The sequence below is a fragment of the Tachysurus fulvidraco genome, chromosome 21, assembly GCF_022655615.1.
Source record: "Tachysurus fulvidraco isolate hzauxx_2018 chromosome 21, HZAU_PFXX_2.0, whole genome shotgun sequence".
NCBI lineage: Eukaryota > Metazoa > Chordata > Actinopteri > Siluriformes > Bagridae > Tachysurus > Tachysurus fulvidraco.
The window spans coordinates 41,188-69,156 of record NC_062538.1 but is presented as its reverse complement, the minus strand read 5'-3'; the positions used below and the strand labels follow the sequence as shown (position 1 = coordinate 69,156).

The 27,969-nt window shown below is 37.8% G+C and overlaps 1 protein-coding gene and 1 long non-coding RNA gene across 3 annotated transcripts; one reads left to right on the top strand and one right to left on the bottom strand.

Annotated features, from left to right (window-relative positions):
- Window positions 1-473: 473 nt before the first annotated feature.
- rad50 (RAD50 homolog, double strand break repair protein) lies at window positions 474-21,008 on the bottom strand. Of its 2 annotated transcripts, XM_047805570.1 has the most exons (26): window positions 20,890-21,004; window positions 19,855-20,003; window positions 19,360-19,443; window positions 19,066-19,220; window positions 18,032-18,217; window positions 17,579-17,783; window positions 17,066-17,194; window positions 13,713-13,878; window positions 13,129-13,322; window positions 11,510-11,716; window positions 10,798-10,980; window positions 10,417-10,574; window positions 9,777-9,952; window positions 9,372-9,609; window positions 8,964-9,153; window positions 8,474-8,600; window positions 8,092-8,285; window positions 7,860-7,970; window positions 7,471-7,563; window positions 7,270-7,383; window positions 7,034-7,161; window positions 4,247-4,471; window positions 2,162-2,247; window positions 1,786-1,928; window positions 1,463-1,596; window positions 474-1,146 (listed from the first exon to the last, which is right to left on the bottom strand). In XM_047805570.1, the coding sequence occupies exons 2-26, from the start codon at window positions 19,981-19,983 to the stop codon at window positions 960-962; spliced, it is 3,942 nt and encodes a 1,313-aa protein (XP_047661526.1). In that variant the 5' UTR covers window positions 19,984-20,003; window positions 20,890-21,004; the 3' UTR covers window positions 474-959. The 2 variants fall into 2 exon arrangements, 1 of the variants encoding a protein (XP_047661526.1); XR_007138963.1 differs by lacking the exons at window positions 474-1,146; window positions 1,463-1,596; window positions 1,786-1,928 and adding an exon at window positions 3,020-3,145 and having other exon boundaries at window positions 2,174-2,247; window positions 20,890-21,008.
- Window positions 21,009-21,021: 13 nt separating this feature from the next.
- Window positions 21,022-27,500, top strand: LOC125139844. The gene is made up of 5 exons (XR_007138964.1): window positions 21,022-21,173; window positions 24,311-24,402; window positions 24,498-24,545; window positions 26,996-27,151; window positions 27,237-27,500. It is a non-coding gene; the product is annotated as an uncharacterized LOC125139844 (long non-coding RNA).
- Window positions 27,501-27,969: the final 469 nt, after the last annotated feature.

The window sequence follows — 27,969 nt, the reverse complement described above, 5'->3', positions numbered from 1 at the left end:
CGCACATGAAAGGCGGAGATAAATGCTTATTTTCTTGGAAGTTGTTTGCACTGTCAGCATTTATGCACAGACTAGAAAACCCAACGGCTAATCAAGCACACGGAGCAAGCTTGATAAAAGATGTGGTTGATTGGGTCTGAGATTTGCTTATGAGGATGCACTAAATTCTCTGAACAGAGGAAATTTGAGTGTTTAAGTGTGAGAGTTAAAAAAATCCTTTGATGATGATGGTGAGAACTTGGTTTTTTTGTTAGACAGCCAAATAAAATGTAATAGGTAAATTAATTCAACTGATTGACTGATGGATGGAAAGTGTCACCTTGTAGTAATTCCATTCCAGATCCTAAGAGTTAAATATAATCACGTAATTAGGCACAACACATCGCTCGGAAACTATAAGTGTAAAGGCTTACGATCGGGAATAACCTTGATTTTTGTATCGGATGATGTATGTAAAAAAAAAAAACGCTCACTGGACAACACTTTGGTTCTTATTTTGTTTTGGTTCAACACCAATTTAAACACACATTTAACAAACATCCAGATTTATCTTTGCTCTAAATACACAAACAGTTATAACGATGAAGTGGAATTTCATTGTACTTGCAAAATCAGAACATTACCAACAAAACTGTTTGCTCCTGTAACAGCCCAATGGAAGCTTGTATGTAATGTCAGTTTACTAAAACACACACAAAAAAAAACAACAAATCAAAGCAACAAAACAGAAATCTCAGAAAAATCTGAGCTGCACATGAAATGTCAAGCGAACCTGAATATATTTAGGCTTTACAGACTTAGGAAGTGTGGAGTATATTTTAGTTTTTTTAAAAGTGGTATAAAGCAACTTTTCAAAACTAAAATTGAACTTAATTGTAATGTTCTAAAGTTTGTATGCTTATTTAGCTACACAAGGTTTCTTCATTCTTTATTCCTGTGTGCGATGTTTACAGAATGTATTAACGCAGGTAGCTATTTAGAGTTGTGATGCTGCACTTGGAGATCTCTGAGCATTGGTCTTGGTTCTTCTTGATCCTGTAGAAGTGCTCCATGTAGTTGGAGCGACCCAGAAGCTCGACAAAATCCTCATCATGGGTGATGATGAGCAGTTGGAAGTTACGCTGCCGAGAGCGACTCTTGATGATTCTGTCATTAAGAAAATACACAGCAGACGTTAGAGACAGAATACAAATAATCAACATGCACAATTGTCCTATTGTCAAGAAATTGTGGGTTTAAGACCAAACCTTGTCATGGGAATTCATGTTCAGGAGCTCATGTGAGCTTTATAAGGCTTAATAATGGGTACTTTTTAATGATATAGCTTTCTCGTTGCGAATGTGAACAACTTAATTTTCCGTAATTTACTAAGAAAAATAATGGTTTATGAATGGTGTGTAAACAGCCAAAAGTTTTGTTCTTATATTCAAAAGAAGCAACAGATGATGTGATGTACACTTACTCCACCAAGGCATGGGCTAAAGACTCGATGTTCTCCCTGTCCAGATTGGTAGTTGGTTCATCTAGTGCAAGGATTCCACAGTTCAGACAGAATGTCTCAGCCAAAGCCAGCCGTATGATGAGCGAGGCCAAAACCTGTACAATTAAACACACCATGAGGAAAACTGATGACATAAATCACAGACAGAATCTTTAATGGTCTCATAAATTAACAGTTAGATAACAAAACAGGCTACGTGTTAGAATTTTATAAGCTTTCAAACATGACAGATACTGATTTCAACTAAATTCTAACATTTTTTAAGTCTAATAACATTGACACACCTTCTGTCCTGCACTGCAGCGTCCTCGCATGTCTAAAGAGGTGTCTCCTTTGACCATGACCACTCTGTAGTTGTACGTTCGTCTCTTTGCACCAGCAGAGGCATTTTCATCCACGTCAGAGCGAATCTCTATATATTCAATATCTGAGACGAGACAATCGTGCATACAGAGGAGTTTAAAATGTGGCGCAGAGGAGGCCGTGGTTTCTTTTCTTGTATGTAATGTATTACATGTGAATTAGATAATTCAGGTTAAAGAAATGATTGATGTTCATGTATTTAGCTGTAAAGTCATAAAATGCCGCGTGATTTTCCCCACTGCTAAACCTATCCATCAGAAACAGATTCCACCAAGTGAAGAATGTTTAGTTGAAGACCTTGTCCACGATACGTGCTCCTCCACAGGTCCCGAATTATTTTGTTGATCTCTTCCATCTTCATACTGTGAAACTTCATGATTGTTCTGTAAAAATGCAGATATACTGGCTCATAAAATGTATAGAAACTATTTGATACACACAAGTGTTACTTCACTGTTGTTAATGAGAGTAATGCATTTACACAACACACAGGACTAGAGATAGAACTTGGACTTTGTCTGAACCTTTCTACACAACACCAAACACTAAGATTTTTACACAAGATTTACAGAATTTTATTTAATAATTTTGCATACTAAGCATTTCAGGTTCACACTGGAAAAAACAATGTCTGGTCTTTCCCATTGCAGAGACTGAAACAGACTGATACGATCTTTATGAGTGGGATGAGTTCAGTAAAAAAAAAAAAAACCTGTGTAGATGAGTGGATAGAAATTCAAGTTCAATTTGCAGTTCTACTATTAAAAATGGAAATACTTCGTTTTTATTCGAACTCTGTGCTTTATACTGATCTCGGGCTGTAATAAGGGTAATGCATGATCGAGGTAAGAAGAAAAATGTGATCTGCTGAATGCAAATATTTTGTGCATTTGTGGTTGGCTGATCTCTTATCATAACAAAACCAAAGATGACAAAACTGAATAATAAGATCTACGACCCGTCAGCACACTCATCACTCCAACACTCAGGGTCAAAGTTCATTGTAAATGTGAAACTATAACAGAAAATTCAGAAGTGAGCACAAATACAATACTCCGTAAAATACTTATACAATTTAGTCATTGTGTGAAAATCTGATCACATTTCAGACTCTCTCAATCTGAGTAAGGCTGTGAATTATTTCTGATTATTCACCATCATCTGTGATTCCAGGTCAACATCATCACATTTATTCTTTTCATTGAACAACCTGAAGACAGAGCAGCAGTCCTCCCTAATGCACAGGAACACACTGTACTGGACATCAGTCAGTGTAAACCACTGGAATAAATGACACATGAATATTATATAATCACATCAGACTAGAGAAATGTTTCCACTGAGGTTTATCTCTTAAGTTAATTACTTTAATTGAGCCCAATTAAGAGTTATGTAGTAGCAATGATATACTTTTTAAAAATAATCTGATTTAAAACATTAATAATCCGATTAATCAATAAGCCATAATAGTAAGGTTCTTTCCTACATCAAGTTAGTGCTTCATGTCCATTTTAAGGATTGTTCCCTCATTGCTTTGGTCATTTAACAAATTGTTTACAAAATATTAATTGTCCTATTCATATCATTTATGTTTTTGTATATTTTTCTGAGTGTTTAATGTGTATAATGAAATGTGAATATCTGAATAGTTTAATGTCATTGACGCAGTGAGAAAGGAAGAGATGACTCAGTGCCCTCTGAATCACTAATCATGTAGTTGTAGGGGATATTCCTGTGTGTGTGTGTGTGTGTGTGTGTGTGTGTGTGTGTGTGTGTGTGTGTGTGAGATTCATATAGATAAATTATCAGCCTCTGTTTGTAACAACAGTCTGCTGTGGTAGTAACAGGTTAATATTTTTATCTGAGGAAAAATAACATTTTAAAAACAACAACAACAACAAATGGTTCTGCTGCACAAACACAAAACCAAATACACAAAGTTTTCGGTTACTAAGATCACAATTATCCATAAACAGAACTCTATGGTAGAATTTTTGGCAAGTATTGTAAAGTTTAATCTGCAAACCCAGATTTGCTATGCTTAAGACCTAAAAAACATCTTTACAGGAAACATGAAGCCACGGCTCACAAGCGCAACATGAGATAAAGACTTCCTTAAAGCATTTTTTTACATCACCGGCAAACATTTTATCTCCTGAGACATTTTCAAGATAAATTACAACTACATGAATTTTCTATACCCGTCAATATTAATGCACAAAATTAACTTTTCATACCTTTGAGATAAATTACATTAGTTAGACCTCAATCTAAGCACACTGGAGATTGAGAAACAAGACAGGTAAAAGTAACACATTTTAATAATCAGCAAAGAATTTTTAATGACTTACCTAACAGTGAAAGGCTTTAACATTTACTTACTGGTCCAGTGCTTTATAGTAGATGTCTAAGTCTTTGTTTGCCAGCTCAGTGGTCCTCATGATTATCATCTTATCACGGAATCTCTCCTCAGCCTGGCAGTACTGATCCTCACGAAGTTCCTTACGAAAATGCAGGATCTCCTCCTCAAAGCCTTTCTGTCGCCCCACAGCCAAACTGCGATTCTTCTTCAGGTCATCCAACTTCCGCTCCAATTCCCGTCGCTCGCTGGTCAATCATAATACAACACAAGAAGTGTTTGAAAATATGTAGACACTAGTCTGAAATCTGCCAAATAATCCAACAGGCCCTATTTTTCAAACAAATCACACGGCCCTCCTCATTAATGTAACCACAGTTTGAATAGAAAGGACAAAGAAAGGACTGAAGAAAGTAGACAGGACCTGTTGTAAAATATCTTAGTAGAAATAATTAAAATATTATTCCTTACAATACTATAACTAAAGTAAAGTATTAGGCCTTCCAAAATATTACAATTGCTGTCATAAGACATATGTAGGTGATGTTGTAGGCCAAAGATGTTTAATGCAACCTGATTCAGGGCTGTCAGGCCTAGTCAGTCTGAGCACATTTGTAATAACAACTTGTTATGTAGAAGGGAAAAGACCATTGTTCCCAGACCTTAGCTCATATATTGTTATGGAAAATGAAGAACACCATGGTTCTCAGACCTTGGTCCATAGCAATAACATGTTATGTAGAATGAAAAAAACAGTGGTCCACAGACTTAGGCCCTGAAAAATAAGGGGAGGAAAATCCATAAATGGGCATATGGGTGAAAGGTAATGGGAAATAAGGGGAAATTGGGTCAGTGTATTTAGAAAACATAGGAGGTAAGGCTGGTAAATAAGGTGATATGGCACCTGGGCTCCTAGGAGCGCCAGGGTATATATTGAGAAGATATCTGAGTTTTTTTTGGTTCTTTGCGGGCGAAGGCGTGTGTGTGCGTGGGGGCGCGTGTCCATGTCCGCGGGTCAAGGTGGGTGTTTTTATTTTTGCAAGGACGTCGCGAGAGTTCTTGTTTTTCTTGATTGATTTTGCATGACATGCTCTTTTTGGGGGTTTTCATTTGTTACTTTTAATTTGGCAATTTCTCCTATAATTTGTTGGCTGATTGACCACAATAAAGAAGTCATTCTCATCCAGGTCTGAGGGGTTTTCTCAGTATTTTTGTAGTAATTATAGAGTTAACAGTTAAGTTGAACTAAAACAGTCTTTAGTAACCAAAAAGTCTAAGTGTGGAGATCACCCTGTGATGTGTCGACTTGGAGACCGGCTCTGAGTTCCGACATATTTAAGTAAATTAAAAGTAACAAATGAAAACCCCCAAAAAGAGCATGTCATGCCAAATCAATCAAGAAAAACAAGAACTCTCGCGACGTCCTTGCAAAAATAAAAACACCCACCTTGACCCGCGGACACGGGCACGCGCCCGCACGCGCACACACATCCTTCGTTATTACAAATGTGCTCAGACTGACTAGGCCTGACAGCCCAGAATCTGGTTGCAATAAACATCTTTGGCCTACAACATCACCTACATATGTCTTATGACAGCAATTGTAATATTTTGCAAGGCCTAATACTTTACTTTAGTTATAGTATTGTAAGGAATAATATTTTAATTATTTCTACTAAGATATTTTACAAAAGACTACAAGGAATTGCAGCACAGAGTGAAGAGGGACATGACGAAGACCAAACAGAAAGCATACGGTGAGAAGTATGAAGGTTAGACATGAGGGAAGGTGAGAAAGACTTGTACAGATGAGTGAAACAGAGAGATGGAGATGTGAAGGACCTACAACAGATAAGGGTGATTAAAGATAGAGATGGAAAGGTGCTGGCACGTGAGGAGAGTGTGCAGAGAAGATGGAAGAGTATTTTGAGGAGCTGATGAATGAGGAAAATGAAAGGAAAAGACAGGAGGAAAAGGTGAATATTGTAGAGCAAGAAATAGGAAAAATTAGAAAGGAGGAGGTGAGGAAGGATCTGAGGAGAGACAGCAGTGGAGTTTCTATCTAGATTGTTCAACAGGATTTTGGAGAGTGAGAAGATACCTGAGGAATGGAGGAGAAATGTTCTAGTGCTAATCTTTAAGAACAAGGGTATAAAGTTAATGAGCCACACAATTAAGCTATAGGAAAGAGTATTGGAAGCTAGGCTAAGAAAGGAAGTGGATATTTGTGAGCAGCAGTATGGCTTCATGACCAGAAAGAGCACATCTGATGGAATTTTCGCACTGCAAATGTTAATGGAGAAGTACAGAGATGGTCAGAAGGAGCTGAATTGCGTCTTTGTGGATGTAGAGAAAGCGTATGACAGGGTGACGAGAGCGGAGCTACGGTACTGTATGAGGATGTGGCAGAGAAGTACGTCAGAATAGTTCAGGATGTGTATGAGAGGAGCATGACAGCAGGGTGGGGTGGGGTGGGGCTACATCAAAGATCGGCTTGAGTCCCTTCTTGTTGCTATTTTGATGGACAGGTTGACAGATTCCGAGGATAGAGTTAGGTGGAAACTGATGATACGATATGGCGACCCATAACGGAAAAAGACGAAGGAAGAAGACAACTCCATCTTCCTCACTAATCATAAAAAGATCATTTAATCATTTGTACTACAAATAGCTATTTGGCTAAGCTAAGAAACTAAGGAACATAAACATTATCTCAAGGTGGTGGTAAAAGTGATCCACTATAATGTTCAAATTCATTGAAATATTTTGATCACATTCACATAATAATTTTAAGAATAAGAGCTGATTACTTGCGCAGCTCCATGACCTGCATGTTGCCCATCTCCTTCAGTAAGACCTCTCTTCTCCTGGAAACCTCCTTTAGCTCTTCCACACGCTTTCTCAGGGTCAGGTTATCCTGAAGCCAGCGCTCTTGTACCTATGAGCAGGAAAGACACAAAACAAAATACTCATTTCTCTCTCAATGCAACATGCTCAGAACCTACAGAAACATGCAAAGAACACAAGACAGGAAAAGACCTTCTACCTTCTGAGTGTCGATATCTTGCCGGATATTGCCCATGTCCTTGTTGATTTTCTCTCGCTGTTTCTCAGCTTCAGTCAGCTGAGCATTTATCTCCTGAAGTTCTGCCTCTTTTTGCTGAATACAAAATGAAATGTAAAAAGAACTGGAGTGTAAAAGAATGTGACAACAGAGAAAACAGAATGGGAGAAATTAATCTTGTACCTGTTTGTATTCATCTTTGCCCTCTTCAACGTACTTGCCAATTTCTCTTTCTGATATAGCCAAACTTTTGACTCTCTCTTTCATAGCATCAAGCTATGATAAATAAAAAAATAGAAATTAATTCAGTTTTAATGCATAAACAGGAAAGGATACACGATCTGTTTCAGGGTCACTGTTTATTTTTTAGATTCTATGCCAATGTGCACTGCAGCTGTCCTGTTAGTTCATGTGATGTTAAGACATTATGGTTTTTTCCCCTTTGTCACCCATCTACATGGACTGTGCACTAAATAACGTATGGTTTAACCCTAGGCACCACACTGAAAAGACAGACTGTTAGCTCCTACTGTATGTTTAATTTAGAATATTCAGTATAATAAGTTACATACCTTCTCCTGGCCCTCACTTTGTTTTTGATTTTTGCGCTCAATCAGATCCTGCTTTTCATGCTGGAGCTTCTCTAAAGTGATGGCCAGAGGACAGACCTGCTCCTTAGCATCCTACAACACACACATGTAGGTTTACAAACAAAACAAACACCCTCATTCATCATTCTCCCTATTACACAGCAGAGTAGCTCATTAAGCAGTAAGAGAATCTAGCTCTCTCGTGCAATATTACCCGTATTTCTCTTTGCAGATCCTGAATTTCAGCACTAAATTCCACACATTGTTCTTCCAGCTGCTGCTGCTTCTGCATGTTACTGGAAATCTGAAGCTTTTCAGCACGGATCTCATTCACACTACTCTTTAGGGTTTGTATCTGTTCTTGCTGGTCCTGAATGAGTTTGCGTTTTAGCTCCATCTTACTACCGGCTGAGAACAGGAAAAAAAAAGAGATCAGAATGCTGAAGAATAAGATACTGTGGAAATCTGCATCCAGCCCAAGAACTAGTGAAAGGAAAGCAGGAAATATACATCTCCTTCTACAGTCAACAGAAGAGGGTATTGGATGATAATTATAATGTAGGTGGTGTCTGGTGTTAAATGCACAGTGCTCATACTGGTGTCAAGGCGATGCTGGACCTCCTGCTTCTCTTGGCTGATGTGCTGCATGGTGCGGCTCAGGTCCACTCCCTGAAGCTTTGCTGTATGCTGTGCTATCTTCCTCTCCACATCCTTCAGATCCATCTATGTTACAACCAAACTTAAACATTTTAGTTACAGTATCATGACTACTTTACAAAAAGCTATATAAAAGCTTTAAAGGCCATTCAGTGATATGGTCAACTGTTTGTTTATAAAACATTCTAACCATTAAACACTTCTAACATTCAGGGACAAAAACACTTCCACTGTATTAAAATATTAAATATAATAAATGTCTACAGATTTGGAATGGGTAACTGTATAGACAGAGATATATACAATAAATAAGTATTAATGTTAAATTAAATCAAGGAAATTAAATGAAGAGAAATTAACCCACACTGAATATTTTCTGCATTTAGTAAAGTACTGAAATGATTTTATAATCCCAGAGTGACCCCAGACCTGGTAGCGGTGCATGAGGGAAATGTCTTGTAAACAGGCTTTGGCCGTATCCTCCTCAGACATCAACAGAGACAGCAGACTCTCCTGCTCCTCAATGTCTCTCTTAAATTTCTCTATTTCACGGTTCACATTCTGCAGTTTATTCCTTATCTCTGGCAGATCCTTCTCATGCAGCTCTGCAATTGTTTGTCTGTGTGTGGAACAAAATAGAAAATGTCATGGCGCAACATTACAACCATACAGGATAATATATGATGTTTTTTCACACTTTTAGAAAAGGCTGGTATAAATAAAACATCACTGTGGCAACAATAAGATGATGACCACAAGGACTTTGTTATACCATTATATAGGCCAGAGGACAGCTGTTTATTTGAGCCACATCCAGGTCAAAGGAAAGGTACTGACCTGACAGGTTTGAGGGCCATCATGTCATCACGCTTACGCTCCTTCCTCTTCAGGTCCTGCTCTGTGGTTTTCAGCTTGTCTGGCACCAGACGCAGTTTGGACTGCATGTCATTAATGACATCCTGGAGCTCAGACTCTGAGGGGAAGACACGCTGACACACTGGGCAGCATGGCTCACCTTCTTCTGTCAGTTGGCTGATGAACTGGGTGTACACGGCTGTAGCCCCAGCCAGCATTGCTGATTAGAAAATGAGAAATATTATTGCTGTAGAAACTTCTCATGCCTTAAATAAATTAAACACAACTGCGATATGTATGACTATGTGAATGACCTGCTTAAAAGTCACAGCCAGTTTGAACTGAAACACAACAAAAAATATGTGCATGCGTATTTCCATGACATACCTCTCTGCTTGGAACACTTCTCCAGGTCATCCTGCAATTTGCTCAGATCAGACTCAAAGTCCTGGCTACCACAAACATCAAAAAGTTTCTCCTCATAGCTGGCCAGCTGCTGCTCTTTCCGTCGAATCTCGGCTGTACAGTGACTCTTGTTTTGCTCTCTGGATGCCAACTCCTTACTAACACATTACAGACAGACCAAATTGGAGCATCATAGAATGGGGTCAGGAGTGTTAAAATGAGGCCAGAGTCCAATGAGAGATGAGAAAACACTAAAGATAAACCTAAAATAAACTAAGACAGACTAAGATAAACCAATTATACTGTAATGGTATAATTATTAATTATAAACTAATAGTAGATGTGTGTCTAACTCCCTAAAAAATCTGAGATCCTTTAATGTTTACAGGTACAGCTTCTGGTATGCACAGATCATTTCCCCCCCAAACCTAATTACATCCTTCTAAGATATTTTGAGATAAATAAATGTCACCGGGGCTTTGTCTTTAGGCAACCAGTAAATTTCAGATGAAACATTATTATTTAATTATTGTGCCATTTGTATATCCAAAAAGAAGGAATCTTATTCCACTACAATATAGATTAGATAGTTTAAGCGCATGACTGTGATCTTGGGACTCACTTGAGCTTGCTCAGCTTCTCTCTGATGGAGTTGATCTCTCTTGATTTGCTATAAATCCAGTCCTCAAGCTCTCTCTTGTTAGGAAAATGGCCCAACAGAGAAACCAAGTCTTCATTGTGCCTGGACTTGATCTTCCTTACTTGATCTTCTTTATCAGTCTAGATGCCACAATTGAAATACCAATATTTCATATTTCTATTTAAATTTTATTTGTTCAGTTTTATTAATATTATTGTAATAGTAACATCATTATTCAGCATGTAGTTAGTCAGTTTAGCATTAAATGCCCAAATATGTGTGACTGCCTGTCATCTATGTAATGAAAGGAGTAGAGTACTGACAGTGACTAATTAGATTAAGGTGAAATGTGAAAATACTCACTTTATCTTTCTTCAGCATGTCCATTTGTGTGCGTGCTGTGGTGTGTATATTGAGGGTTTCCATTTCCTGATCTAGTTTGCGCTGGTTCTGATCCAGTTCCACCTTTTCTCTCTGTAGCTCCTGCACCTCCATTCTTAGATGGTCCACAGTGGAATCCTGCACAGCCTTCTCCAGCTCTCGCTCCTACACACACACATATTAATATAAAATTAATAAATATATAATAGACAATATACACTTAATTAATATATATCAATTAAAAATAAACATACATTATATAAATCGAGAAGGTGATTATTAATGACTGTTTTGAGAGAACCTGTGTAATTGTGACTGGCCCAGTTCATGGGTTTTAGATGTGCTATATCTAATGTCATGGCTAGCTCACATTTGGGCAGTGCTGTATACTGACCCTACAGTGTACCTTTGGTAAGTTAACCATCTAATGTCAGCTAGCCAGACAAAACACCAGCTCTTATGATAAGGGAAAAGGTTCATTTGGTCTCATGAATTAGTGTGGGGTGTGTGTGTGTGTGTGTGTGTGTGTGTGTGTGTATCTGCATTGCACTTTTGATCTATCTAAAAATCCTGAGTAGCATTTTACTCACCAAGTATTTATATTTGATCAATTAAAGCAATTACTTACTGTCCTACTAGTGAATGTTTATCCACAGAAGTACAGAATAAACCTGAGGTACAGAAAAAAACTTACTGCTTTTGTGAGCTCAGTCTCTAGCTCCTGAAGTCTGGATGAGGAACCTTCCAGTCTTTGAAGTTCAAACTTGAAGTTCTTTAGTTCTTGCTGCTTTCTGTCCTGTATGTCCTTCTTCAACTCAATGGTCCTCTCCAAACCTGTCTTCTTATCACGAATCTCATCAATGTTTTGCTGTTTCTGTGTTTCCTTCTCTTGCAGGTCAATCTGGAACAGAGTCACAATTGTTGCCAAACTATTTACAGGTCAAAATCCACCTAAAGACTGTGTGATGGCCGGCGCTAATATATACAGCTAATACACTTTTGTAGCATGTAAAGTTTGTAGCTCAGCAGTTATGTTCAAACCTACATAGGAATAGTATTGATGAAATGTATCAGTCAGGATTTAGGCCTCATCATAGCACACAGACAGCGCAGGTTAAAGTGGTAAATGACCTGTTACTGGTCTCTGATCAGCGTTGTGTCTCTTTGCTGGTGTTGCTTGATCTTAGTGCAGCTTTTGATTATTAATTATTTTACAATGATATGCTAAGGTAAGAAATATGATGTCATCCTGTCCAGTGTCACCCAAATGAGGATGAGGTTTACTTCTGAGTCTGATTTTTTCATCTCATCGCATCTCATCGAGTTTTTCCTCATCAAAGTCATCTCAGACTTGTTCATTAGAGATAGATGTTAGAGATAAATAGTAACATACTTTTAAAATTAATTTAAAAACTTTTTTTGTTTTTGTTTTAATTGTTTAAATGTTTCTGTACTTCTGTAAAGCTTCTTTGAGACAATGTGAGTTGTTACACTATGCTGTCAGGATCCAGCCTGGACTTGTGTGTTTATGTTCTGTGTTCACGTGTCTGCCCCCCCCTCGTCTCTTCTTCCCCACCTCAGCACACCTGTTCCTTATTGTCAAGTCTATTTTGACGTGCCAGGTTGCCGATGGATGGGCGGAATCCTTGGTCTCGTCTCTTGTTGTGTCATAGTCCCTGTTTTGTGTTTTTTATTTAATAAACCTGTTTAATTTTACGCTATCCTGCATTTGGGTCTGTTTTTATCCCTGTATCGCTGACATACAGAAATAAATAGAAATGAATTAAACAGTGAATGCTTTGTTTGGCCGGCCCTTTATGAAATTAAAATACATAAATAAATAAATCTTCTTTATCTCTAAAGGAAGGAGTCACAATCATAAATGCACATCTGTGCACATCTGCATTAGACATGACCTCTAAGACTAGCTCTTGGTCAAGATGAATAATGTTCACATGTCTTACAGTTACATCTGGAATATAAAAGATAAACAGCATGTACGTTCCTTTTTTTTTTTGTTTTTGTTGTGGAAACTTGCTTCAGAAATTCTCAAATGTCCAAATCCAAAGGACATCCGAATACGTCCTTATAAACCTGCCTCAGCCATCTAAACTTTTCTCTCACACCTATGCCCCTGACACATACATTGTTCAGCTTTTCTACCAAGGGTATAAAAATTTAACAAAAACCCCATTATTGTCATTTATATATACAGTTACAGTGTACACAGTTTCAGTCTCATGGCCTGGGCAATAAATCATACATTATGAAAAAAAAAAAAAAAAAGAGTATGGTGTATTAAAAAATGTTTACCATAACCCTGCTGAGCGCCTCTGCCTCTTGATCCTGTCTCTCTCTAACTAGCTTATGGAAGCTCTGGAGCTGTCTGTCACTGAAAGGAGCTCGATCATATCCTTCCATTTCCAGGTAAGAAGCTAAAGACTTCACTTGAGCATCTCGATTTTTTATATGCAGAGCCTGTTTGTCTGCTTCCATCTGTAGGCGACCTTCAAGGAGCAGACAAAAACAACATCCCACTCAGCTGGTATTTCTTCATAAAAATACAGATTGGATTTAATTAATTATTAAATGTCTGCTCTTCACATTCTGTAGTCATCTCTTAATCACACGATATTGACTCCATTTCTCCAGTTCTTTAGGTTTTAATCCTTACCATCTTAACTGATATTATTAGAATGTATTAATAGATTTAGTGAACTTGTACTGAATTAATTGAATTAGTCTTGTACAAAAATTCATATATATATATACACACCAAATAAAATATCAAACCAGTAATTCAATAGCAAATTATCATGATGACTGATATTTAATTGCACTGGGTGAAAAGGTCTACAGAACGCTATAGTCACTAAGAGGTGAATGTTATTACGTACCCTGTTCAACAAGTAGGTCTGATTTAATATAGTTCATCCTCTGGCACTCACGGCCTGCCTTCTCCAGATCACGTTGGCATTCTGTGAGCCTCTTCACTTTCTTCTTGACTGTGAGCTGGTGATTTTCGTACATCTCTTGTAGCTGCTCATCTGAACCTTGAAACACCTAAAAGTGTCCAAGACCAGAAGCAGTTTAAAATATATGTGTAGAGTGAAAACAGTCATTGTATTATATTTTAAAAAAATGTACAGTGGGCAAATTCTATTCTTTAAAAATTATAAACTAGATCATTCAAGTTACTCATTTTATTCAGAATTCTATTCATCATACTTACTATACCAAAAGCCACAACCATGATATTTTGCCTACATTAATTTAGTGAGATTAAGAGAGAGAAACTTGAATAAACAGCAAATGCAGCAAGTCAATTGTTTTTGCCTTCCAGTGAGCCAAACCCTGGGAAAACACCCTGCTTTCACTTGTCTTATGGGCAAGTTAATGAATTTCTGCCTGGTCCACCCAAAACACTTTCTTATTCATGAATATATAAATGATTACATATGGTTCTCCAGATTGAACTTTGTTCTGGAGTGATGGGGCTTTTGATCTTCAACATTGCACCTTACACCTCCATCCTGGTGACCAACGCGGTCCTTGCTAACCCAGGCTACAACCAAGCTGGTATCGGTTGAGCTGCCGTTTTCATCATATGGTGTGTCATGGGCAAATTAACATGGCAGCTCCCACCCCTCTCCAGGTTGGATGAAGGTTAAGGTCATACCCAAAACCCCTGGAGAATATCTGGATAAGCTATGAGACCCAGAGGTGGATGAAATATTTAAAACAAGGATGGGGGAAATTCATGCAAGAAAGAAAATTTAGCCGGAGAGAAGCGTGTCCTTGCAGACCTCCTAAATACAGGTGATGATGCCCTCTGCATGATCTGTAACAAGATTTTGCAGAGTGGTGAATGGCCTACAAGGAAAAGACTCAATCATTCGTTATCATACTACCGAAAAGGGGCAATCTACAACAGTGAAAAGACTACTGCACCATCAGTCTCATCAGCCACCTTAGCAAAGTTTTGCTGAAAGTTATAATGAATAGGTTAAAACCTCAAGTGGAACAAAGCTTAGCAGAAAAACAGGCTGAATTTGTGGCAGGACAGAACACCATGGAGCAAATTAACCTGGGAATCATATGCAAGGCTGCCTTTTATTGAGTGTGGTATGCTGCTCTGTGGGCAAAAATGAAAAAATATAACTTCAGCCCCAACCAGACTCATGAGTGTCATCAAAAATCTGTACAACAAGGCTACCAGTTTTACAATGGAGCCACTGGAGACTGGTTCAGCATACACCATGGATGCCTCCTCCCTCACATGGACGACCATGACAAAGGCTCCAAGCAGAAAGCCCTTTCTAGAATAACACAATCTACTTCTGCTCTGACAAAACTGAAGCCATTATACACAAAAAATGTCATTCATCCATCCTATACAGTACAAATTACAGTACTATTATGCTACATATGACAGTTTAACTCTGGCAGTGTTAGTAATCCAACTTGTTCTAATTTTACTCTTTGTTTTGGAATGAAGTGTAAATCCCGAAAACATACCTGTACATCACCAGTAGTGGTTTCGAAATCTTCTGGCTTGATCTTGAGGTTTTTTTAATTTTATACTGGGGCTGAATTTGAGGTTGGACACCAAATTGCTTTACGTATATGATGACTGATTAATGACTAATGCAGACCTGCCAACCTTGGAAAAAAATTTTGAGTAGCAACTTACTGTAGCGACGCGGTGCGAGGTCAGGCACATTTGCTGGTCAGTGTTGATTAAGTTCACAAGCTCACACATCACAACTTTTTACTACATTTTTCCTTTATAAATACTGGCAAATAAAGTAAAACTTGATCTGTGCGTAAAACTTAAACTTGAGGCACAACACCGCTCAAGAACTTCTGAGGGGTTTATACTCGCTTCTTTTTAGATTTGCTTCCCTCTCCCTTTCTGTCAGTATCCTCATCTGACATCATGTGTATTACTAACTGCAAGGCACACACACAACACACACATCATCATCATCATCCTCATGTTTTTCATAATAGGTTTCCACGCGCATTTGCGTGAAAACATTTTGTACATTATTAATATGTTTTAAGGCACAAATGGCATGTAAGAAGATTTGCATTTTACAGTACTGATGTACAAAATATACAATAACAATACTTGGCTGCTACTACAATAAAGAGTATAACATTATGTGCATGACCAGATCTCAGCATGTCTGGCAGAAATTTCATCATGGATGACTGCTCATCAGTTAAAGCTCAATCGTAGCAAAACTGAACTGCTGTTCATCCCAGGTGATTCATCCCCAGGTCACGATCTTGCTATATCCTTGCACAACAATCTGATCTCCCCTTCAGCCACAGCTTGGGGTAACCATGGACAATCAACTGTCCTTTTCCTCTCATGTCCCTAATGTGACTCGCTCATGTCGGTTTCTTCTCTACAACATTAGAAGGATTCGGCCATTTTCCCCACACAGACTGCTCAGGTACTTGTTCAGTCTCTTGTCATTACTAGACTGGATTACTGTAACACACTGCTGGCAGGTCTACATGAACACAATCTGTCCTCTGCAAATGATCCAAAATGCAGCTGCACGGCTTGTTTTCAACCTGACAAAGTTCTCGCATACCTCGTAAAACTCTCGCAAAGTTCTCGTAAAACTTGATCTGTGAGTAAAACTTAAACTTGAGGCACAACACCGGACACATGCCCCAGTAAAGGAGTATAACGACGCCTGTGGTTCAGCAGGATGATTAAAATGGATGAAATTCACAATTCTGGCCATTTTCCTTTGAAACGTTAAGTCCTCACTTGTAAAAAACAGTCACTGTAAGAAGAATTGTAGACGGACAGAGACAGATGAAAAGCACATTCTCCGCTTGTAGCGTTGAAGAGTTTTAAACTGGCGCTCTGATTGGTCGAGTTATTATTGTCCCAGGTTGCTGCCCAATGCGGTTACACACATAGGCGCATTGCCTGGTGCACAAATGCACAGACAGTTGGACTCAAAGGCATCAATGGTTTTTTACAATGCGTATTTTGAAGTGACAAATCGTAGCAGCGTACTGTGATGTCTGAATGCGCATCTGCTACACAAAATGCGTAAAGGTTGGCAGGTCTGCTAATGTATAAACAAGCAAACTGCAAAAGAGTTTCCATGTCACCATAGAAACAATAACAAAGATTAATTTCCTACTAAGCAGCTCTCATTAAAATGAGGGAAGCCGAGGTCAGATCATGTAATTTTTGGATAAATAATTTTAATTTTACCTGCTCAATCTTCTCCTCTAATTCACGATTGTCATCCTCCATCTGTTTCTTCCTGCTGTCCAGAGCCTTGATATCATTATCCAGTTTCATTACTTTGCCTAGATTGTCATCAATGTCATTCAACCGATTCTAAAAAGACGAAGTACACATAGTATGGATAAAGCCAAAGTAGGAATACTCATACACATGCACTCAACTGCCACTTTCTAGCTATCAGTCATGCAATTATCCAATGAGCCTAGCAAGGTTCAGCAGCACGATGTATAAAATCCTACAGATTCAGGTCAAGAGCTTGGATGTTGGTAGCAGATAGGAAGGTTTAGGTATTTCAAAAACTGTTGAGCTCCTGGGATTTTCACACACAACAATGCAATATAATGCACTGTATTACTCGTATTTCTCAGAATAGATTACAGTAAATGAGAATAAACAGACAGTGATTTCACATCATGTAATCTATTACATTAGGAAACAGAACTCATATCCATCACATCCTCACTTCGGCTGTCTTACCTCCATGGGGTCAATTTGGTTCTCAATGCGCTGTACACTTTCTTTAGAAGCTGCTAGCTGGGCTTCTTTAGTGGACAGCTGTTCCTTGATCTCCTGTGCCTTTTCCTTATTCTGCTTCAGATATTTCAACTCCATCTGACAAGATTTGACAGCATTGGACTGCTTCAACCTTAACTGACGAAGGGTTTCCAGCACCTTGATGTACCTATGAGAGAATTATAAATAAAGGTGGACTGTTAGCATGGCAACTGAATGTGCTCAGTTACAAACACGCATTAGCCCTGTAATAATGCATTTATTTCACTGAAATTATCCATGCTCTGTGGTGTAAACATGTTAGTATTTAGACAAAAGGTATTACATGATACTTAAAGAACCTGGAGATGTATCAAGACTGCAAAGAAACATTAATAAACACAGAGACACACATTTTGCCAGAGCAGGATAATATACCTTGTTGCTGAGAAAATATCATCAAATTTCTGCTTGAGGGCTTTTCCTTCACTGAGAGGCCAATTAGACTCCTCTTGGTGGCAAAAGATGACATGGTTGAGCACTGCCTTTGAAACGCCCAAAGCTGAGATCATCTCACGGTCTATCTCAGCGCATTTTGAGCTTAGACTAACTTTTTCTCCATGCCTGTAGACAGTCATTCACAAAAAGTTAACCCGTAAACACCGGGAAGTTCCCACTGATACTATTGGAATACAAAGCCAATTAGTTTGTTTTTGTTGTAGAATGAAGATACTTGGGTTTAAGCTCAAAAGATGAATATGAGAAAATTTCAGCTTTTATTTTTATTTTATATATAAAGAGGAGTTAAACATGTGACAGTTTCTAAACCAACCAAGGGACAAAATATTGGAACATGTGACAGACAGATTTTCCCTGTTGAAGAGGAGAGTCCTGTTAGCCTTGAGTTTTACATGTGAAAAATGCATTTGATTTTAAAAAGGATAAGTCCACATGAAAACAAGAGGGCTGTTTATGGGAGCAAACCAAACAATTTGAAAAATAAGAAAAGAAGGATATACAACTGTTCCAGTACTTGTGCTCATCTAAAAATGTGGTGGTTTCTGTGGAAATGGTTCAATATTGTGTGGTGTTTAACATATTAAGTTGTAAACACTAGCTAAAACACTTGTCTCATATCCATCTTTTGATCTCAAACCCAAAGGTCCTTTGCACATAGCACTAACGAATGAATAGGTCTTGCTGTTCAAACAGTTTCAGAGGGGACAGTATATGAACATACAAGAATCTCCAGCCCTGAGGGTGGTATTATTAAGAGCTGCATATTTACATAAATATACACTTTTAAGATGAAAATTACGCTTGACTCATCAGTTTTTTGTTTAGTTTCATGAGAGAATGAAAAAGTTAGTTGCATTAATTGGCATCAAAAACAAATTCTGCCATTCTACTGACAGTGAAACACCACGGAGGTGTAAGAACGCTGCCCAAAAGTCTGGATTTATAAAACCCACTTTATTCTGGTGATGACTCCTTCAAGGGTTTTGAATTCGGGTGCCTTTTTGCCCTTCTGTGTGCTTTGCATGGAACGCTGAACAGCTATGGGCTCCCCGTTAACGTCTCTGAACTGTAGCCGTATCTGGGCACGCACGTCTGTTTCATGAGCATCCTGATCAAATGTAGTAACACATAGTACACAACAGTCCTTTATATTCACATCCACAACGAAATATATATAAAAAGGTAATGATACCTACATACTATATATTTATTTATTTATAGTAAATACAAACACCACAAACACCTACCTTTGGATCATGTACAAAAGTATTTCCTTTACTTCCAGGTGGGAAATCTCCTGAAGTGACATATTTAAGACACTCGATAATAGTCTAAAAAAAGAAAATTATAACATTTAATTTATTCTAAACCTAAATAACTACACAATGTTTGTAAGAGTATTCACCCCCTTTAAGTCCTCAGACTCATTTGGATTATAAATGATGCTGTTTGTTCCAGACAGTATTTTTATGGCAACCAGAATGCTCCTAAATTTGCCATGAAAAAAGTGAAAAATGCTGTTTGTGTACATGTTCTGTGCAAAACTGAAATCATGCTGATGGTGAATGAGCAATAATAATAATGATAATAATAATAATGATAATAATAGTAATAATAATAATAATAGTAATAATAATAATAATAATGCTGATAATAATAGTAATAATAATAATAATAATAATAATAATAATAATAATAGTAATAATAATAATAATAATAATCCACACAGGTATACAACACACCGTTTTCCCGGCTCCATTTGGTCCGACCAACACTGTCAGAGGACTGAAGAATGAAATGATCTGCTTGTCTTTGTCCTCAACTCCAAAACTCCTCACTCCAAGGATGCTCATCTTCTCAATTTTTGACATTTTCACTCAGCGTGCTGTTACTAAGCAGTTAAAGTGAATGATTAAAAAAAAGATATTTAAATATAAATATTAAACCTTAATATTTTTAACATTCCCTCAGGTAACATCATGCAGCACTAAAGCCCCATTTAGGTTTTTAAATAAAAAGGAACCTCACAGATAACTTTATTTACCTCACAGATAACTTTATTTACCTCACAGATAACTTTATTTACCTCACAGATAACCTTATTTACCTCACAGATAACTTTATTTACCTCACAGATAACCTTATATACCTCACAGATAACTTTATTTACCTCACAGATAACTTTATTTACCTCACAGATAACCTTATTTACCTCACAGATAACTTTATTTACCTCACAGATAACTTTATTTACCTCACATATAACTTTATTTACCTCACATATAACTTTATTTACCTCACATATAACTTTATTTACAGATAACCTTATTTACCTCACATGTAACCTTATTTACCTCAGATAACTTTATTTACCTCACAGATAACTTTATTTACCTCACATATAACTTTATTTACCTCACATATAACTTTATTTACAGATAACCTTATTTACCTCACATGTAACCTTATTTACCTCAGATAACTTTATTTATCTCACAGGTAATTTTATTTGCAGATAACTTTATTTACCTCACAGATAAACTTATTTACCTCACAGATAAACTTATTTACCTCACAGATAAACTTATTTACCTCACAGATAACCCTGTCTTGTACATTTACTGTTTAAAGCTGATTATCTTCAGCGGAGCAAGAAGTATTACAAGTACAAGCGACAGTGTGACCACTACAAAAACTTGTTCCGTTTTAATCTTAATGATATTTATTTATAAGTTTATTTGCCTTAAGTATCACACTTTTTTTACAAGAACATTTACCTTTACACCGTGGGTCTGTCCTCCTGCAACTGATGTACTTCCGCACGGAGAGCGCATGCGCACCAAACCTCTTCTACACACAGTAGTTGTTTATTAACTTTACAACTACAAAGACCATAATGCAATTTGACTGAGAGGATAAAAGCACTTCCGGTTTCGCCAAAGAGAGCAAATAGTTTGGACGAGTTCTGAGAAAACGCCATTAATGTAATAACTGTGCAAACGAAGTGTTTCCAAAATACCAAAACTCTGCGCTGTTTTACTCCATGTGCTGTTTCTGTTCTGTAAGTAAATAATCTATAATAATAAAGAAAAAACACTTTCATTAAAACTTTAACCACTGTTCTACATTCAGTTACAAAGTGGGAGCTTTTAATGTGATAAAAAAAACTAGAAAATAATTTCTAATTAAAAAACCCACACATTTAGTTTATAAACATAGTACAATGTTCATGTTATCCCCATTACGTGCAGTAATATATTGTCAGTTATTATTATTATTATTATTATTATTATTATTATTATTATTTTGTAAACGTTTACTGATGGAACATATGTAGAAGAAATGCTGAAGAAGTGCTGTATATATATTTTAATTATTTATTTATCTAAATCAAGTCAATATTTGGAGTGACGACCCATTGGCTTCAAACCAGGATCAATTCTCCCACTTGTGCAAAGTCAGGTGTGTCATTAACCAGTGATACCAGCAGGTGTGTCATTAACCAGTGATACCAGCAGGTGTGTCATTAACCAGTGATACCAGCAGGTGTGTCATTAACCAGTGATTCCAGCAGGTCTGTCATTAACCAGTGATACCAGCAGGTCTGCCATTAACCAGTGATACCAGCAGGTGTGTCATTAACCAGTGATACCAGCAGGTGTGTCATTAACCAGTGATTCCAGCAGGTCTGTCATTAACCAGTGATACCAGCAGGTCTGCCATTAACCAGTGATACCAGCAGGTCTGCCATTAACCAGTGATACCAGCAGGTCTGTCATTAACCAGTGATACCAGCAGGTCTGTCATTAACCAGTGATACCAGCAGATGCTGATCATCATCAGTTTCCTATGTAGGTTGACACCCAGTCATTAAGTGAAACAGAAACATCTGTGCAGGAGCTTCACATTGGGTGAGGTTGTGGAGACATGGTTTCATGTCACCATGTCTTGTCACCATGACAAGACTGAGCACAGGAACAAGACACCAGCTAGATCTACTGCATCAGCAAAGTCTCTCTCAGGACAGAGCTCAGAGCAGACTGGGGTTTCAGGATGTGATGTTCAAGCTCTTCTGAAGAAGCACAAAGAAACGCAATGTCGAGAAGCATAGATGCAGTGGGCCAACGAAAGTTACTTCAGCAGATGAAATTCAAATCACGCTTACTTCACTTTAACAACAGATGATGTTCAGCAGTGCCATCAGCACAGAACTGGAGGAAACCAGTGGGACCCAGGTACACCCTTCTACCTTCTGGAGAAGTCTGGTGAGAAGTGGTCTCAATAGAAGAAGTGCGGCCAAAAAGCCAGACCTTTGACATGGAAACGAGGCTAAGAGACTCGACTATGCTAGAAAACATAGGAACTGGGGGGCAGAAAAATGGTTGCAAGTGATCTGTACCTGGGAAAGTGGTATATAATAATGAGTGTCTGCAGGCAACAGTGAAGCATTCTGGAGGTTCCTTTAAGGTTTGGGGCTGTATTTCTGGAGATCTGGTCAGAATTAATGATGTCCTCAATGCTGAGAAATACAGGATGATACTTATCCATCATGCAGTAGCATCTTTCTCTTCTGTTTATTTACTTTCCATTAGGGCTGGGCGATAAAACGATAACGATATGTATCACGATAGACGTGATCGATATCAATAAAAAAATGTGTTCGATAAAACGTTCAATATTTTTTATTCTTTGTCGGAAGAAAACAGAGGTTGCGAAGCAAGTTTGGTCACATTAACATAGTTACTCACTCTCTGGTAACCTAGCAACATGGGAGTGACACAGTATCATTTTTGGTTGCACCAAATCGTCGTCTCGTGCCGGTCTGCTGGATTCCTCTTCAGTAACCGGCGAATGATGAGCAGAAAATGAGCTGCAGTGAGGAAACTACACTTTATTAAGCATTTCTTACATTTTCTTTCATTTTGCGTCTTAGAGATAATAATTAAGTGTTCATTGTGACATTAGACTCATGTTTACATTATAATTATTGGAGGTTTCCTGGTTGTTGCCATTTCTGTTTTAATAACTGAGGGGATTCCGATCAGAGGAAGGTTAAGTTTAAAATAAAAATGTTTAAATGTAATATATTTTTCTCCTGGTCCTTATTTTAAATGGGTCATAATATCAATAATTATTGATATCGACCGATATGAAACACTGATATCGTGATACAGTTTTCAGCCGTATCGCCCAGCTCTACTTTCCATTTTGTTAAGTGATAAAAATAAATTAACTTTTTTTTTTTACAGCATTTTATCACATCAGCCTAAAGCATTTGTCCAGTGCTCTTGGAAAGTGCCCTTGCTATACTGGCAAATAATACTATTTAAATATTGTGTAATGTTGAATGTAGAGTTGCAAAATTCCAGGAATTTTCATGGGAATTAATGGGATTAATTGGGACTTTACAAAATTGCAGGTTAGCCTATAACAGAGAACTTAAATGTAGTTGAAATAATTTTGTTTAAAACAACCAGATTTACTGCAGTTTCTACACTGTACATTCATTAAGCTTACACAGGACTTCACCCCTAATGTACTGTACATTCCTCCATATCATAACACATCATTTCATCATCATCCTGCTCACAAGATAATGTCAGACAATGTCCGTCATTATTTACATAAAGTCTTTACTTATTACATTAAAATTATATTTAAATCTCCATTGTGTTTTGTGTAAGCTATTGTACAACAAGCCAAAAATACAAGACAAAACAGTTTGTGAAATATTGTTGTGAAATATTATTACAAGGTGTTTCTGATTTAATCTACTTTAAAATATAATGTATTTCTGTGATCCAAGCTGAATTTTCATGTCATTACACCAGTTTTCAGTGTTACATGATCCTTTAAATCATCCTAATATGCTGATTTCTCATCAGGTTTAGAGTTGTTTTGCTCATTGGTATTTTTATAACCTCATATTTTTTCAGGATTCTTTGCTTAATTTAAATTATAATAATATTTCACAGTATTACTGTTTTTCTGTGTCATGATCAAATAAAAAGAGCATAAGACTTTTAAAAACATAAAAAAAAAATAGTTTGTCCAAATTTTTGACTGAATTATTGTATAAAGTAGGTTATAGTTTATTTTATCTATGCTGATTGAGGAGTATTTATTCATATTCATGTCATTCATTCAGCCAATGTTGTCAAAATGTCATTTTTTAAAAATCTGTATATTGTTGTGTAGCACTTAAAGGCACGACTACAGGAGACGACACAATCAGAGAGATCCTCAGCCATCTCGAAGATCTCACTCGCTACTCCAATCTCTTCACCATTGTACGTGGTTTTTTTCTGATTTAAATCTTAACTATTTCTCTAAATCACAGATATTGTCTAACGAAACTACATGTTCTCCTGTCTCTTATTTAAAGGACACAAGTCTAATATATCTGACACACATGCAGATGGGGAGCACCTATGTAAGTTTTAGAGAATTGCTGGCCTGAAATTAATTGTATAATCTTCTCCTCCTATGTTTGTCTCTTCCCATTATAGGTCCCACATAGAATCATCAGTTCCCACCTAACTCTATCCTCATCATCCTCTTCTCCCACACCAGTTACCTTCATGCCCTCATTTAACACATCCATATATCTCCTCTTTGTCCTTCCTCTTGACCTCTGACCTGCAGCTCCATCTCCAACGTCCTTCTACCAATGTAACATCTCCCTCCTCTGTACATGTCCAAACCATCTCACTGTAGTCTCTCTGTCCTCGTCCCCAAAACAGCCGACCTGAGCTGTCCCTCTGATGTGCTCGTTCCTAATCCTGTCCATCCTCGTCACTCCTAAAGAGAACCTTAACATCCTCATGTCTGCTACCTCCATCTCTGCCTCGTGTCTTTTCCTCACTGCTACAGTCTCTAACCCACACAGCAGAGCTGCTCTCACTTCTGTCTTCTACACCTTTACTTTCATTCTTTCTGACACACACACACACACACACACACACACACACACACACACACACACACACACACACACACACAACACTCTTGACACTTTTCTCCACCCATTCCAAACCACCTGCATTCGCCTCTTCACCTCTTTTCCACACTCCCCGCCACACTGGATGTTTGACCCCAAATCCTTAAACCCCTGGACCTTCTTGACCTCAGCCCCCTGTAACCTCACTGTTCTACTTCCCTCCCTCTGGTTCATACACATGTATTCTGTCTTACTACCACTGTCTTTCATTCCTCTTCTTTCCAGAGCAATCCTCCACCTGCTCTCTACTCTCACTACAGATCACAATGTCATCCACAAACATCATTGTCCATGGAGATTCCTGTCTGACTTCATCTGTCAATCTGTCCATTACCATAACAAAAAAGAAGGGACTCGAACCCGATCCTTGATGTAGCCCCACCTCCACCTTGAACTCCTCTGTCTGACCTACAGCACATCTCCCTGCTGTCATGCTCCTCTCATACACATCCTGAACTACTCTGACGTACTTCTCTGCCACATCCTCATACAGTACCGTAGCTCCTCTCTCGTCACCCTGTCATACGCTTTCTCTACATCCACAAAGATGCAATTCAGCTCCTTCTGACCATCTCTGTACTTCTCCATTAACATTTGCAGTGCGAAAATTCCATCAGACGTGCTCTTTCTGGTCATGAAGCCATACTGCTGCTCACAAATATCCACTTCCTTTCTTAGCCTAGCTTCCAATACTCTTTCCTATAGCTTAATTTCCTGTAGCTTTTTTTCCTGTAGCTTAATTTCCTGTAGCTTAATTGAACTTTTCAGTCACTAATCTCTCTCAGATTTCCTCGTCTATATAGAATGTAGTCTACCTGCGTACTCCTACCTCCTCCTCTATGTTTCTCTCTCTTCTGGAAATAAGTGTTAACTACAGCCATTTCCATCTACTTGTGGAGCACAACCACTGACCACATTCAACACCCCCCCCCCCCCAATGTCTAACTACAAACTGATGACCCTGTCTGACACTCTTTAAGCTCTCACACACTCATCCTTCAGGATCACTCCTACCCCATTTCTCTTGATATCCACACCATAATAACAGTTTGTAACACCCCCCCCCCACTACGTACTTTGCTCCCCTTCCACCTGGTCTCCTGCACACACAGTATATCTATCTTCCTCCTCTCCATCATGTCCACCAGCTCTCTTGTCTTTCTATCATTGTATAAACATTAAGAGTCCCTATTCTCAGACCTGGACTCCTGCCTTTCCTCTTCCTTTTCTGTCTATGAGCCCTTCTCCCTCCTCTCCTTCCTCCACCAACAGTAGCCCAATTTCTGACCGGTCCGGTGTGGAATTCACATAGATGACTCACATGTTTAAACACGTTTTACGCCAGATGCCCTTCCAGACCGTCTTTATTTATCTGGGCTTGGGACCGGCACACAAATCACTGGCCTGCAACCCGTGTGGTTAGATTCTGAAATTAATTATACAATACACATTATTATCCAGACAGTTCCAGAATGATTGTCACCCTTGGTAAAGAAAGCTGTGAGTAAAATGATTTTATGCATAATTAGCTCAGTCTCCCACTGGAAATATGAGAGAATTCTAACATTTAATTAAAACAAATGTTTCTCTCTGTATGGCACCAAAAACCATTCCATGATCAAAGTCACTCAGGTCATGGAGATATTTTTGCTCTTTCTATATCATCATTTTAAGCATTGCACTCCTGCCACGTGATTGGTTGATTGGATAATTGTTTTTAAGGACTCATAAAGTCCACTCTAGCTACACCAAACACATTATGGAATGTCTTGGCTCTGCGTACACAAATTAAATGCTCTATAATACAAACCTGACTGTAAAACATAGTAAAAGATTGTGGGACTTTGATAACATTCCGAATCTGACACTTTTTTCTTGTGCAGTTTTGCAGCTGTAAAGAATTAATCAGCAATGAACTTTTGAAAACACTTGCTTTGGCAAAGATTACCGATGGAGACATGGCACAAGAGTTGTATACAATCTTCCGAATGCTGCAGTACAATATTAAAGCACTGCTGCAGCAGTCAGGGGAAGGAACAGTAAGTGCAGATTTAACCTCATCCATGCAGATAAAGCCATGCTGATGATCTGTAATTATGTTTTACTTCATTGTCCTCTTCATAGATGGTTGGTTTAAGGTGCCCAAGAGACAAAACTGAGTTCCTCGTAAAGACTGAGCAGAAAGCTTCACATCTGAACTTTGTCAAGCAGAGCATCAGATTTTTTCAACGCTGGCTGAATAGATGCCTAATCAGTTCTAAGTATTGATTAACACTGTGGTGTTCTGACCATTACTACAATAAAGTTGTAGCGTGTTTCAAAATAAAATGTGGAAGAATTCCTTTTAAAAAATAAGAAATTATTTCTATTAAAGTGATATATCAAATAGTTGCATTTTTTTTTCCCTGCTTAATTTTTCAGTTAGCACAGTGTTGTTCTGATAATTTCCTTTTTAAGCTTGGTTTTCTTTACATATGGTGTGAAAGCCTTGGTGTATATGTGATGGCTATAAAATGTTATAGTCTGTAAAAGCGAATCCATCTGTAGATGTGTTAAAATTTTGCATTTTAATATACAAAAGAAATTTCCACCTCACACCCAGTGTCCAAAGTACCAGGACAAAGTGTGACTGACTTTTAATTAATAAATGTTAAACAGTTAAACTAAACTCAGCAGGCAAGTTCTACATAAGTGATATTAATATCATATTTTATATATATATAAATATCTTTGACAACCAGTAGCAAAATAATTAAGTGTGCATATACTTTACATCTGTAAAGTGCTGAATAACATGCTGCAATAGTATTCTAGTGTTTACTTGGAGTATTATCTCTCCTCAGCCACAAGACTTCAC